This window comes from Microchirus variegatus (assembly GCF_963457635.1).
Source record: "Microchirus variegatus genome assembly, chromosome: 7".
Lineage (NCBI taxonomy): Eukaryota > Metazoa > Chordata > Actinopteri > Pleuronectiformes > Soleidae > Microchirus > Microchirus variegatus.
In genome coordinates, this window is record NC_139808.1 from 25,099,511 (window position 1) to 25,114,196 (window position 14,686).

The following is a 14,686-nucleotide window of genomic DNA, read 5'->3' on the forward strand; positions in this document are numbered from 1 at the left end:
GCTGTGCGAGTCAAAACAGATGTACCTAATAAAGTGACCGGTGAGCGTTTGACAACGGGCGTGTCTTCCAGCCTTCGCCTTACATCTGCGCATGCGCAGTATACTGACCGCGCAGTTCCGTTCGCCCTGGATTTTTGAAAGCTGGCACCGTGAGCACGGCTGTTAGGTGTGTAGTGCCTTCCCATTCCCGACCACGACTTAAAAGTCCCTGCGTCGGTAAGAATAAGACAATTACCGTTGCCTTTTCAAGAGTAGTTTAGTCCGACATTTAGACTTCCTCAATAAATCGTGGTGTCGCACTGTGTGAGTTGAAGTAGCAGTGCTGGTGTATTAGCTAAGTTTATGATTAGCAAATATGATGTTAGCAAGCTAGCGCTAATAGCAGCAACCGGGCTTGATGGGAGCTCGGGTCTGGTCTCGGTTATTACTTTCCATGCTGCGTTAGGAAGTTTAATGTGCCGTGTTGCTCGTTCGTGATAAAAAATGGGGGCTGAATACATTCCGTTTAATATAACTTTTAACTCTACATACTGTTTAGTTCGAGTGTTTTCCTGACTGTGTTAACTTTAGCCGGCTAGCTCGGGCATTAGACAGCAAGCCAGAAGAGGCAAGGTTGCTAATGTCAGTGTAGCCTATGATAGCTGGCCGCTAACAAGCTAACGTAAACGACATACTCTAAATGTATGAATGAGTCAAAGTAGCTCAGCGCTATGAACGTTGAGCACAGAGCGTAGCTTTGATTTGTTTGATATAGTAGTGGAAGTCTAAGATAAGTGCGTGAATAAGTACATTTCGCGCACATGTTTGACTTTTAAGGAGCGTGGGGCTGCATGAAGTACAGTTTTTGTGCAGTTTTCAAGATCAAGCCAAATATTCTTTAGCCATTTGTTGTTGTTTTTTTTTGTACACCCACAGTTACGAGCATGGAGCTGAATGACGCCAACCTTCAATCCCTCACGGAGTTCATGAGGAAAACACTGGATCCAGACCCAAATGTCAGGCGTCCAGGTAATGCAGCCTGAAGACATGATGCTCACTTGCATACCAAAGGCCTAATTCAGGCTGTCTGAAGAAAATCGTGTTTTTGTATTTTTCTGATCATTACAATCTTACAGTAACAGTAACTTGCTGCCATCATTTGAATATTTAAGAGTAACAAAAGTTTGTGTCGTGGAAATCTTGATTAACATCTGGAGGTGTGTTTCAATCAGCCTTTTAGATGCAAATTTTGGATTTGTGTGTAAAAACACCTGAATGGACACACAGTTTGTTTTGAAATGTTTCCCAAGCTTGAGGTAGGTGGAAAAGTTGGTTTATGGTGATAAAAGGTAGATGCAAATGAGTGCAGTGCATACAGATTTGGCGAGTAAAAAAAAAAATATATATTATATATTATATATCTTTATATAAAGATATTTTCCTACTTCCACATTACACTGTATTGAAATATAACATACATGGCAGATACAGCAGGTGATAACCAAGAGAAACTAAGATGAACAACTATTCATGTTTGTTTATGTCATCAAGCTGGACTTTGTTATCCTTCTGTGGTGCCAACCACTGTATCTGTGAACTAAATCCCAATATGTGCTTTACAGCAGTTGATGGAAATATATTTTCAGTCTGAACACCCTGGCTGCTAAAATTGGATTTCAAATTGTGTGTTTGAGTCAGTCTGGAAATATTCACTCATGCTGTATCAGGGTTACATAGAGTCATACAGTGTATGCCAGTCTTTTCTCACACCAAACCTGGACCTTTTTGTTTGTTTGTTTATTTATTTATCCGTTTGTTTGTTTGATTGGAAAGTGACATGATGCACCTACATTTTCCCTGCATTTTCCCCAAATCTGGTTTCAAAACTTGAAATGATTGCAGTCTTCCTGAAAATGTTATTTTCCTGCAGTCCAAACCCTGCTGTAATGCAATTGTCAAAAGATTTAATTCTCACGAACCAATTTATGCACTTACTGCATGATCTTGAACATGTGTTTTTCATTTATCCTTTTTTTTCCTCCCCTTCCTTAGCTGAAAAGTTTCTCGAGTCTGTGGAGGGACACCAGAATTACCCGTTATTACTACTAACGCTGCTGGAGAAGTCCCAGGACACTGTGATCCGTGTCTGCGCTGCTGTTACATTCAAGAACTACATCAAAAGAAACTGGCGCATTGTGAGTCTTGGTTTAAAGTTTAAATGTTATTGACTCTGCTCATTTCTTAAGTCCACATCGAAGTAAAGCACAATTCACATCATTTATCACATCTTTGAGCAGAATACACTTTTTCTTTTAAACTTTTCACTGAAGAATCTAATACCATATACCAAATACTAATATTTTTTCTTCTGTTTTACTACAGATTGAAGATGAACCAAACAAAATCTCTGATCAAGACCGGTTGGCGATCAAAGCAAACATCGTGAATTTGATGCTGAGCAGCCCTGAACAGATTCAAAAACAGGTACGTCCTCCCATTTCAGTGAGTTTAATGCATCTGTTTCAAGGGAAGACGCTAAACCACTCTATATACCATGTATCTCCACAGTTGAGCGATGCCATCAGTATCATAGGAAGGGAAGACTTTCCTCTAAAGTGGCCTGATCTTTTAACTGAGATGGTGACCCGCTTCAGAAGTGGAGACTTCCACATCATCAACGGAGTGCTTCGCACGGCACACTCCCTCTTTAAGAGGTTGGGCTCGCTCATTTTAATATTATTGTTGTTGTAAATGATTTTTATGCAGATATTTTCAAACTTTCTCTGTCCTTTTTGCTTTTCAAGGTATCGCCATGAGTTCAAATCAAATGAGCTTTGGACAGAGATAAAATTAGTACTGGACACATTTGCTCAGCCTCTGACAGAACTGTTCAAGGTTTGTGACCTTGATGAAGTAATCCTGTTATAACATATACATGTGTTTTGACATTGTGTGATATTTAAAGAATGTTCTCTTATTTGCTGCAGGCCACAATTGAGTTATGTCAGACTCACGCTGCAGATGTCACTGCCTTGAAGGTCCTCTTCTCCTCCCTCACACTCATCTCCAAGCTTTTTTACAGTCTTAACTTCCAGGTAAGTTGACTTTGGTCTCAGTTCTCTGTTGTTGTTTGGTTTTATCTTTCCTGCCTTAATCTTTTTTTGACAAGGCATAATAGACAATATCCTGTTCTTACTGATGACACACAAAATAGGATGAAAATGTACACTTTTTTAATGGTGGAATTGTCACAATAAATGTGAATAAACTGTAGTGATGTGGTTATAATTTCTAATTGTCATGTTATATGTGCTCTGTACAGAATTGAGGTCTATTTATTATGAATTAAATTGCTCTAACTTCAAGGATATACTATGCATTATTTCATAGGACCTTCCAGAGTTTTTTGAAGACAACATGGAAACCTGGATGACCAATTTCCATGGCTTATTAACTTTGGATAATAAGCTTTTACAAACTGATGTGAGTTGTTTTTTCTTAACTTCTTTTGCGTTGCATTGCGTTGTGCAAAATCTGCTTTACTTACTTAAAAGCAATTCTTTTGTGTATTAGGATGAGCAGGAAGCAGGTCTTTTGGAGCACCTGAAGTCTCAGATCTGCGACAACGCTGCTCTTTACGCTCAGAAGTACGACGAGGAATTTCAGCCGTACCTTCCCCGATTCGTCACTGCGATCTGGAACCTTTTAGTTTCAACTGGACAGGAAGTCAAATATGACCTGGTGAGAATGCTTTTTTTTTGGTATTCTATTTTAAAGTGAACTTTCCCTCATCTAACAGCACACCTCATCTTTGTTGCAGCTTGTAAGCAATGCTATCCAGTTCTTGGCATCCGTCTGTGAAAGGCCACACTACAAACATCTATTTGAGGACCAGAATATACTCACGAGCATTTGTGAGAAGGTCATTGTGCCGAACATGGAATTCAGAAGTAAGTAAAAGTTTTGTTCCGAGCCACAGACCGACTCTGGGCTCTGCTTTCCTGGGGACACATATGCACTGTTATTAACCAAAATACCCGTTATGCTCAATCAGGTGCAGATGAAGAGGCCTTTGAAGATAACTCTGAGGAATACATTCGAAGAGACCTCGAAGGATCTGGTAAAGATTTGGACAACCTTTTTCAAATTCTAATTATTCTTATAACTTGAAGGCGTTTTATTCACATACAATTTTCTTATTCTCATCACTCCTCAGATATCGACACTCGTCGCAGGGCGGCCTGTGACTTGGTGAGAGGCCTGTGTAAGTTTTTCGAGGCGCCAGTGACGGCGATCTTCTCTGGCTACGTCAACTCGATGCTGGGAGAGTATGCCAAGAACCCTGGCAAGAACTGGAAGCACAAAGATGCTGCCATTTATTTAGTCACTTCACTGGCATCTAAAGCCCAGACACAGAAGGTATGGTTGCGATTCATATTTAGTTTATTGTCGTCAGTGATTATGTCAACTTATTGCTTAATTTTTTGTTTCACTCTAGCATGGAATTACACAAGCCAATGAGTTGGTGAATCTGACTGAATTCTTTGTGAATCACATCCTCTCAGATTTAAAATCCCCCAATGGTAAGAATCTCTTCTTATTTTGCAATATACAGTAGAGTTCCTAAATGTCTTGAATAAGTTGGTTAAGTTGAAATGTTTAACAAATTATTACATCAAGCTCCTGCTTTTGTTCCTGCAGTTAATGAGTTCCCAGTGCTGAAGGCAGATGCTATTAAGTATGTCATGATCTTCAGAAGCCAGGTACCAACTCTTGATTCTTTTGCCACGTTTTCAAATTTGAAAAACAACATCCACCACAACAAATAAGTCCATTACTGAGGAGTTGTTGTTTGTTTTTTCTTACCTTTCGCTCAGCTTCCGAAGGAGCAGCTGCTGCAGGCAGTTCCTCTACTGATCGCTCACCTGCAGGCAGAGAGCACAGTGGAGCACACGTACGCTGCCCATGCTTTGGAGAGGCTGTTCACCATGAGAGGCCCCGGCAACACCATACAGTGAGTATTAAGCAAGTCGGTAATTGATGCAATTTCAACAATATTATGCATACACTACCGTTCATAAGTTTGGGGTCACTTAGAAATGTCCTTATTTTTCAAGGAAAATCACCTTTTTTCAATGACAATGACATTAAATGAATCAGAAATACACTCTATACATTGTTAATGTGGTAAACGACTATTCTAGACTGCAAATGGTTGGTTTTTAATGGAATATGTACATGGGTGTATAGAGGCCCAATTTCCAGTGTTCTAATGGTACATTGTGTTTGCTAACGGCGTTAGAAGGCTATTGGATGATTACAAAACCCTTGTGCAATGATGTTAGCACAGCTGAAAACATTGTTATTTTGAATACAATTATTTCTAATCTTGTCAATGTCTTGACTATATTTTCTATTCATTTTGCAACTCTTTTGATGAATAAAAGTGTGACTTTTAATGGAAAACACAAGAAACATGTGTATAGGTGACCCCCAAACTTTTGAACGGTCGCGTATAGACCACATTGTGTGAAGTTATTTTTTTACTAAACATATAAAGTTTACCAGTAAGTGAAGAGTTCTACCTGACAAATGGGATGACGCCACATTTCTGTGCATGTTTTTCAGTATCACTTCGACAGAAATGGCGCCTTTCACTGAACAGTTGCTCAACAACTTGTTCAAAGCACTTGCTCTTCCCGGATCTGCAGAAAATGAGTACGTCATGAAAGGTAAGCCAAAACTTTCTCTGTCATCTAAAATAAATACTCCTCAGTCTGTATCGGCCCATTTATTTTTCAACTGTCTCATATCTTTCTTTTTGTTTTGTTTATTTTTTTTCATCTTTAAAGCCATCATGCGCAGCTTCTCTCTGCTGCAGGAGGTCATTGTTCCCTATATTCCCACTCTGATTGGTCAGCTTACTCATAAACTCCTGTCAGTCAGCAAGGTAATCCAAGCATTCTTCTTATTTATGGATATATACATATATATATATATATATATATATGTATATATGTATATATATATATATATATATATATATATATATGTATATGTATATATATGTATATATGTGTATATATATATATATATATATATGTATATGTATATATATATATATATATATATGTATATGTATATATATATATATATATATATATATATTAATATATATATATATATACATATATGTATTGTATAGGTACATTTTGCTAAGATGTTTATATTTGTCATCTATTTCCAGAACCCCAGCAAGCCTCACTTTAACCACTACCTGTTTGAGTCTCTGTGCCTGTCTGTGCGCATCACCTGCAAAGCCAACCCCACCACTGTGTCCAGCTTCGAGGAGGCTCTCTTCCCAGTCTTCACTGAAATCCTTCAGAATGATGTCCAGGGTTTGTGAAAGATAATATTAATGTTAAAGATCATAAAATAAAATAGCGTTATCACCATGTTACAATTATGGTGAAATTCCGCAGTGACTCAGGGATTCTACTGAATGCCTGTGTTCTATTTTTGCCGGATGTCGAGCGGGACAGCAAGCCATTAAAAGCGTTCATTTCAGAATAAAAGTCCCAGTTTTTTTACCATAATTGTTTAATTTCATAGCCCTAATATTTTACATATTTTAGTCATCTTTAGAAATGACGAGTTTGGTGGAAGAAAAATCTCCCTGTGTCCTCTGTTGCAGAGTTCCTTCCATACGTGTTCCAGGTGATGTCTCTCCTCTTGGAGATGCACTCCAACTCCATCCCTGCGTCCTACATGGCTTTATTCCCTCACCTGCTGCAGCCTGTGCTGTGGGAGCGCACAGGAAACATACCTCCTCTGGTGCGCCTGCTTCAGGCTTACCTGGAGAAAGGAGGTGCTTCTATCGCCAGCTCTGCTGCAGATAAAATAGTAAGTAATTGATGGATATTTTTTTTGTCTCTGTAACAAAAGAGAAATTCACACTGTATTCTGATTTTATCTCCTCAGCCCGGCTTGCTTGGAGTTTTCCAAAAGCTTAATGCCTCTAAGGCCAATGACAACCAAGGTTTTTACCTCCTCAACAGCATCATCGAGCACATGCCTCCGTGAGTGGATTATGGTCGTTTGATGAGTTCAGTTATTTGTTGTGTTTTAATTTTGTTGACAATTCTACTTTTTGTCTTGTTTCACCAGAGAATCGATTACTCAATACAGGAAACAGATCTTCATTTTGCTCTTCCAGAGACTTCAAGGCTCCAAAACCACCAAGTTCATCAAGAGTGAGTTCTCGAGCTGAATCTAAATTAGTCGATTTATCAGTTTGAAGCTTTTTTTCTTGGATTAAAACGGCAGCTCTCGTGAGTTCCATCGTCAGTGTTGTGTTCAGACCGTTCCATCTGAACAGCGTCAATGACTCTGCACATTATTTCGAACTTTAGAACAGTCAAATTGTGTCATGTTTTCATTAACTTTCAATGTGATATCACGCGTTAATGTTTGGACGCTTTTTCACAGGTTTCTTGGTGTTCATCAACTTGTATTGTGTCAAATATGGAGCTATTGCGCTTCAGGAGATTTTTGACAGCATCCAGCCAAAGTAAGTGTCCTTCTACTGATCAACAACATGGTTGTGCAGATCATGATGATGAAGTAGCCCATTTTTTTCTGATATTTTGTGGACCAATCAACTAAATATAATTGGCAGATAAATTGATTATGAAGCAAAATAATTGTTAGTTGCAGTCCTGGTCCAAACTAGTCATTGATTCGTTCATGTTGTGGAAATTCTCTGCTGCTGGTGGAGAATGAAATAGAGACTTCTGCCAGCCGACAAAGTTTTATTTTCTTAGCAAAGAAAAGGTCAATCTGCACATGAGTAATCCGAGCTGGAGAAAGACCCAGAGCATAGTGAGCCCTCCACATTTATGCCTGAGCAACTCCTCTTTCGCATTCCTCCAATAGACAAAGGAGTCTGCCTTTCCAGGCCGTGTTTTCACACCTCTTTGTGCACGTATCGGAGAGCTGACTCCCTGTGGATGTTGTAGGAAGGTGCAAGTTCAGTCTTGACATCCGAATTACACAATATACAATACACAAAAGGACCTGGTATTCTGTGTTAGGAAAAGGGCGATGGGCGGCTGTAGCTCTGAGACAAAGAAATTGAGAGATGTGCGTTAATCCTATTTTCTTTCCGTGTTTGCAGCATGTTTGGAATGGTGTTGGAGAAAATAGTTGTTCCAGAAGTGCAGAAGGTTTCTGGGGCGGTCGAGAAGAAGATTTGTGCTGTTGGCATTACCAAAGTCCTCACAGAATGTCCCGCCATGATGGACACGGAGTACACAAAGATCTGGTGAGGAAGTAGATGAATGAAAACACAACCATGAGCTTTCTGTCCCTTTTATGTTTTTTTAACGTGCTCAAGGTAAAACAATATCATTATTTGTTTATTAATAATAATAATAATAATAATAATAATAATGCCCCTTCATTACTTGCTTAAACCTGTCCTAATAGTTGGTTACGTACCTGTCGATGTCAAATTTAAGAACTTTTAGTAAAGCCAGTATTGCTTATCCTAAATTGACTAATGTTTCCGTTCAGGACGCCGCTGCTCCAAGCTCTCATTGGTCTGTTTGAGTTACCAGAAGACGACAGCATCCCCGACGACGAGCACTTCATCGACATCGAAGACACGCCGGGATACCAGACGGCGTTCTCGCAGCTGGCTTTCGCTGGGAAGAAGGAGCGCGACCCGATTGGAGACGCTGTCGGGAATCCTAAGATCCTGCTGGCTCAGTCCCTCTACAAGCTGTCAACTGCCTGTCCAGGAAGGGTAGGTGTACAGTTTTGTACCTTTTTTTTATTTTTACAAAAAGAAACTTGAGACAGAAATCTCTTCAGTAGGAGAACTAGCATAACAACAGCTCACTGGTTACTATTCACTTAAAATAATATGTGACACGTATATTAAAAAAGACAGACCAAAAGTTACAATGACTTTTATGTAAATCACCGTAACTTTATTTATTTGGGAATAAACTGATAAATTTTAAGTTGTCAATCCAATGGTCGCTAAACAAGGGGTGTCAAACATACGGCCCGCAGGCCAGAACTGGTCCACCAGTGGGTCCAATGTGGCCCCCAGGATTAATTTGAGATATATTCTATTTTTCAGTTCCTGTGGCTAAATGTTAGTGCCTTTTTGTAAATCGTAAACTTGCACTACCGTTCAAAAGTTTGGGGTCACCTATACACTTTGTTTGTGTTTTCCATTAAAAGTCACACTTTTATTCATTAAAAAGTTGCAAAATTATTAAAAAATTAATGACTTTTATTCAAAATAATAATTTTGCCCTTTCGTCAAAGAACCAGCAAAACTGTTTTCAGCTGTGCTAACATCATTGCACAAGGGTTTTCTAATCATCCAATAGTCTTCTAACGCCATTAGCAAACACAATGTACCATTAGAACGCTGGAAATGGGCCTCTATACACCTATGTAGATATTCCATTAAAAACAGACGTTTGCAGCTAGAATAGTCGTTTACCACATTACCAATGTATAGAGTGTATTTATGGTTAATTTAATGTTATATTCATTGAAAAAAGTGTTTTTCCTTAAAAAATAAGGACATTTCTAAGTGAGCCCAAACTTTTGAGCGGTAGTGTATGCATAATATTGTTGACGTACCTATTTACTCCAGAAATATCAGGCTGTTCAAAATATGTTTTTTAAAATTATACTTAAACGTAAAATAAAGGAAAATGCTTGTTGTTGATAGATTATGATGCTGTTTCTCCTTGTGTCCGTTCCTTGTGACTGCAGGTTCCTTCTATGCTGAGCACCAGTCTGAATGCAGAAGCCCTCCAGTATCTGCAGGGTTACCTGCAGGCGGCCTCTGTGCAGCTGGTTTGAAGCTGAAGCGACGATGGCGTTCACATGGTAGGAGCAGACCACCACACACTGGCAGGAAGTAGCCACAGCGGCCCCTGGGTCACATGACAGACTTGACAGACCAGACCCCCACTGAGTCTTTTCCAAACAGATTTGGTTTGACTTGACAGTTATTTGATGGATTTACCAGAGATATTCATAATTTTGCCTGAATTGAAGGTGTGTGTGTGTGTGTGTGTGTGTGTGTGTGTTCTTAAAAGGACATGACCAAAAAATTGACATAACTGAAGCACTGTTTGTGTGGGCTTGTTGTTTTGTTGTTGGAGCAAAAGACAAACAAACAAACAAAAAAGTGTAAGTTTATTTAATCAGCAGCAGTGGAGGCAAATTTAAAGGAGCGTCTGACAGGAGGGGATCGATCATGCGAGAGGGATTTCTTTTTTTCTATGTTTGACTTTTTATCAAGACTCAAAAATAACGCTTAATATGTTCTGTTGCATGTTTCCTGTAGATTCATTTGTCTAGCCCTCGTTTCTGCACTGTTTGTTATTGTGAATAAAAAGACGCACTTGTACATATCTGGTATTTCTGTAGTATTTTTGGGTTTACACACTACCGTTCAAAAAGTTTGGGTTCACTTAGAAATGTCATTATTTTTCAAGGAAAAGCTCTTTTTTACAATGGAAATGAATCAGAAATACACTCTATACATTGTTAATGTGGTAAACGACTATTCTAGCTGCAAACGTCTGGTTTTTAATGGAATATGTACAGAATGTGTATAGAGGCCCATTTCCAGTGTTCTAATGGTACATTGTGTTTGCCAATCATGTTAGAAGGCTATTGGATGATGAGGAAACCCTTGAAAACTCTTGTGCAATTATGTTAGCACATTATTTCTAATCTTGTTGATGTCTTGACTATATTTTCTATTAATTTTGCAACTGTTTTGATGAATAAGTGTGACTTTTAATGGAAAACGCCAAAGAAACTGTATCTGTGACCCCAAGCTTTTGGGGTGTATCTGTTATTCTACTGGATGTAGATGGATGGAATTGTATTTTTTCATGCTCAGTATTTGGAAAAAACCCTTCATTCATAGTAGGGTCACAGTAACATTGCTGTTAATTAAGAGACCTTGAGATATCACGCTGTCCTTATTTGGTATTGTGCGTTTGGTAAAAGCCTTTGTTGGTCCATTACTTCAGGGGAAAAGTCAGCGTTGGCGTTAGGAGGACTTGATATGTCCGTTGGAGGTCTTCATTTCTACGTTCTTGATGAAAGGCAGCATACACTTGTCTCCTCCCATGAAGCGATATGTCGCCACGTTTGCCTCCCATGGTAACAACCTACAGGGAGAGAGACAAAGAAGTTAATCTGAGCCTCGGTCCAAGCAGTTGATATACATATAACGAGATAAGTGCTTACGCTCGTGCCACGAAGGGGATGTACATCATGCGCGGGATGCAGATCATTTGCTGTTCGGCTAAAATGGCTTTCATGGACTGTTGTACGGTGTAGAGCGGCTGCAGAGGTGGAATGAGACTCTTGAGCTCCTGCCTGTGAGACGTCAAAGCAGACGTCAGGAAGAGACTGAGACTTACAGGGTCTTCTTTACCAACTTTAACTCGACTCACCTGATCTCACAGCCTGCAAACATCCCCGTGTCCACAATGTAAGGGCACACCAAGGTGGTTTTGATGCCCTCCAGGTTCTCTGCTAAAAGCTCGTGAGTCAGAGACTCGTGAAAACCCACAGCTCCAAATTTACTCGCGCAGTAATCCTGCGAATGTGAACGATGCAAACAAAGGGAGAGAATTAAGTCGGAATTCAAGACATTTGGGGGGGGGGGGGGGATATAGAAAAAGCATTTGGGAAAAAAAAATTTGAAAACATTTTGAAAAAAGAAAAAAAATTGGGAAAAAATTTCTTATTTTTGAAGAATTAACTTGAAAAGACATTTGTGGGAATTTATTTTTGAAAAAAATGTTTTTGGGAAAAACAATTTGAAAAAAGTTTTGGGGTAACATTTTTGAAAAAAAGGTTTTTGGAAAAACTTTTTGAGAATTTTTTTGGAAAATCTGTTTTGGGAAAAATACTTTTTTGAAAAAGAAGTTTTGGGGGAAAAAATACTTCATAATAGAGAATTAAGTTGTATAAAGTATGAAATCAAAGGGATTATCCTGGTGTGTGTGTGTGTTCAGATTGTTTACCTCGACACATGCAGTGCTGAACAGTCCTAGAGCACTGGCGATGGTCACGATGTGACCGTGGTTCTTTGCTTTCATCTGAGGCAGGAAGGCTTTTGTCATCTGTTGACAGACCATGTTATTACATTTAATGTGGGTTAATATTAGTACATTTTTAAAATGAACACAGAGACGATAAACCTGAATGTCTCAGAAATGCTCCTCTGCCATTTTTTATCCTTATCCATATATTACTGTGCACCTTCAAAGTTGATATAACTAACTCATCCTGAGGACGTGAATGGTTATAGTAATAATAATAATGAATCCATTTTATATATAGTACATATTTATATTCTATGTACAATCACGCACAAAGCATATATGTGGCTGCGATAAGGATTTAAACGGGTATCATCATCAACATCATCACGTGTGTTGATGGATTTAAATCACAACTGTGAAGAAAAAAAAAACACTACACATCTGTCTCTGAAAACCTTTAGATTTGGTGCTAATGAGATTAACTTTGCATGTTAAGAGGATCAAGTGCAGAGTCACATGCCCTCTTTACTGTGTGTGTGTGTGTGTGTGTGTGTGTGTGTGTGTTCCAGTTCCATTCCAGCACAGCATTCTTATTGGACACACTCAAAGACTCTTTGGCCTTTGACCCAAATCCACTTCTTACCATAAAACTCCCTAAAAAAAAGTCCCTAAGTTGTGAGGACCAAGCAAAAATGTCCTGGTTTGAACCAAAACATGTCCTCGCGGGCTGCTAAAGACATACACACATACATAAGCGCGCGCGCGCAGGGGCATCTCATCCTGTGATGCAACATCTGCCCCGCGGCGCGCGCAGCTCTGGTGCCTTCACGCGTCAGTGCGTAAACAGATGTTACATAATCCACATCAGTGTCTCTCAAGTGCAGAGTTTGCAAATGTGCGCAAAAGCTCATATTATGCACGTGCTGCGCCAGATCTCACCCAAAAGAGCGCGTGACAGTTGACCAGCAGCGTCCTCTCCAGGATCTCGTCCGGACAGTCCAGCAGCCTGCGCCCGGCCACCACGCCCGCGTTGTTGACCAGCATGGAGACGTCCCCGACCTCCTCCCTCACGCGGCCCGCGGCCTCGTAGATGCTCTGCCGCTTGGACAGGTCCACCGTGTACGCGTGCACCTCCACGCCCAGCTCGCGCGCCAGCTGCGCGGTCTGCTCGTTGGCGGCGGTGTTGCAGTCCCACAGCACCAGGCACGCTCCCTCTTTGGCGAACTCCAGGGCGAAGAGGCGCCCCAGCGCGCCCCCGGCCCCCGTGATCAGACACAGCTCCCCGTCCACGCACTTGAGCCTCGGCCGCAGGAAAGTCTGGACGATGGCAGCCAGGATGGAGTAGGTGAGGTCTATGAGCATCAGCACCAGGTCCACCAGGACAATCATGATGATGAAGATGATGATGGAGAAGTTTAACACCAACTCAGGCAGCAGCAGCAGGAACAGACCACCAGGCTCTGGAGGAGTTTGTGTCCCTGCGTGACGCGGGTTTATGTAACTGCCGTGTGTGGGATTATAGGAGGCAGAATGATGGAGGCCACCAATCCACAGGCTTTTTGTCTGATGACTGAATGAATCAACTCTGTCCTCACAGTCATGAAACTGATTAATATAACATGTCCTGAGCCAGAGTCACCATATATATATGTATGTGCTGTATATATATATACACACATACAGTATAAAATAGTACTGAAATATTATACTCAAGTAAAAGTACCACTATTTGATAACATGGTACTTAAGTACAAGTAAAAGTACTGGTCTAAAAAAATGTACTCAAGTTAAAGTAAAAAAGTATTTCAGAGTAAAAGTTACTCAGTTACTTTTTTAACAAGGTTGGGCTTCTTTCTTGTCGTGCAAAAAGGACAAGGGAACACAAATCTCACATGAATTGTTTTTAATTCAAGGCAAACTAACAAATTAAAGTGCTGACAAAATAAAATATGTAAACACGTGTCAGTCAACATGGGTCAAAGGTCACAAATGATTTCACTTTCTCACTCACTCAGGGACCTTAATTAACGCCAATTCACCTGTCATCATCCATTCACCTGTCCTCCTCATTCACATGTCCTCCTCATTCACCTGTCCTCATCATTCACCTGTCCTCATCATTCACCTGTCCTCATCACTCACCTGTCATCATTCACCTGTCCTCATCACTCACCTGTCATCATTCACCTGTCCTCATCATTCACCTGTCCTCATCATTCACCTGTCCTCATCACTCACCTGTCATCATTCACCTGTCCTCATCACTCATCTGTCATCATTCACCTGTCCTCATCATTCGCCTGTCCTCATCACTCACCTGTCCTCATCATTCACCTGTCCTCATCATTCATTCGCCTGTCCTCATCACTCACCTGTCCTCATCATTCATTCACCTGTCCTCATCACTCACCTGTCCTCATCATTCACCTGTCCTCATCACTCACCTGTCATCATTCACCTGTCCTCATCATTCACCTGTCTTCATCATTCACCTGTCCTCATCATTCACCTGTCCTCATCACTCAACTGTCCTCATCATTCATTCACCTGTCCTCATCACTCACCTGTCCTTATCATTCATTCTCCTGTCCTCATCATTCACCTGT

The 14,686-nt window shown here is 40.3% G+C and overlaps 2 protein-coding genes across 2 annotated transcripts; one reads left to right on the plus strand and one right to left on the minus strand.

The window, feature by feature from the left end:
* The first annotated feature begins 162 nt into the window (after window positions 1–162).
* Window positions 163–10,355, plus strand: cse1l (CSE1 chromosome segregation 1-like (yeast)). The gene is made up of 25 exons (XM_083893002.1): window positions 163–216; window positions 916–1,008; window positions 2,032–2,174; window positions 2,362–2,463; window positions 2,548–2,693; window positions 2,784–2,874; window positions 2,967–3,074; window positions 3,370–3,462; window positions 3,553–3,720; window positions 3,800–3,929; window positions 4,034–4,099; window positions 4,196–4,398; window positions 4,478–4,562; window positions 4,681–4,742; window positions 4,857–4,993; window positions 5,608–5,711; window positions 5,832–5,929; window positions 6,227–6,377; window positions 6,674–6,882; window positions 6,961–7,058; window positions 7,147–7,232; window positions 7,468–7,549; window positions 8,156–8,302; window positions 8,554–8,785; window positions 9,778–10,355. The coding sequence occupies exons 2-25, from the start codon at window positions 924–926 to the stop codon at window positions 9,865–9,867; spliced, it is 2,916 nt and encodes a 971-aa protein (XP_083749128.1). The 5' UTR covers window positions 163–216; window positions 916–923; the 3' UTR covers window positions 9,868–10,355.
* Window positions 10,356–11,074: 719 nt separating this feature from the next.
* Window positions 11,075–13,469, minus strand: LOC310929187 (retinol dehydrogenase 10-B-like; the record flags this gene model as incomplete). Its single annotated transcript, XM_083891908.1, has 5 exons — window positions 11,075–11,195; window positions 11,275–11,406; window positions 11,484–11,629; window positions 12,060–12,158; window positions 13,020–13,469. The coding sequence occupies 5 exons, from the start codon at window positions 13,467–13,469 to the stop codon at window positions 11,075–11,077; spliced, it is 948 nt and encodes a 315-aa protein (XP_083748034.1).
* Between the last annotated feature and the right edge of the window lie 1,217 nt (window positions 13,470–14,686).

Excerpts from the sequence above, each read along its gene's own strand:
- cse1l (XM_083893002.1), top strand. The coding sequence starts at position 924 with ATGGAGCTGAATGACGCCAACCTTCAATCCCTCACGGAGTTCATGAGG. Across the intron at positions 5,712-5,831 it reads AAATGAGTACGTCATGAAAG|CCATCATGCGCAGCTTCTCT; the intron begins GTAAGCCAAAAC and ends TCATCTTTAAAG. Across the intron at positions 7,233-7,467 it reads AACCACCAAGTTCATCAAGA|GTTTCTTGGTGTTCATCAAC; the intron begins GTGAGTTCTCGA and ends GCTTTTTCACAG.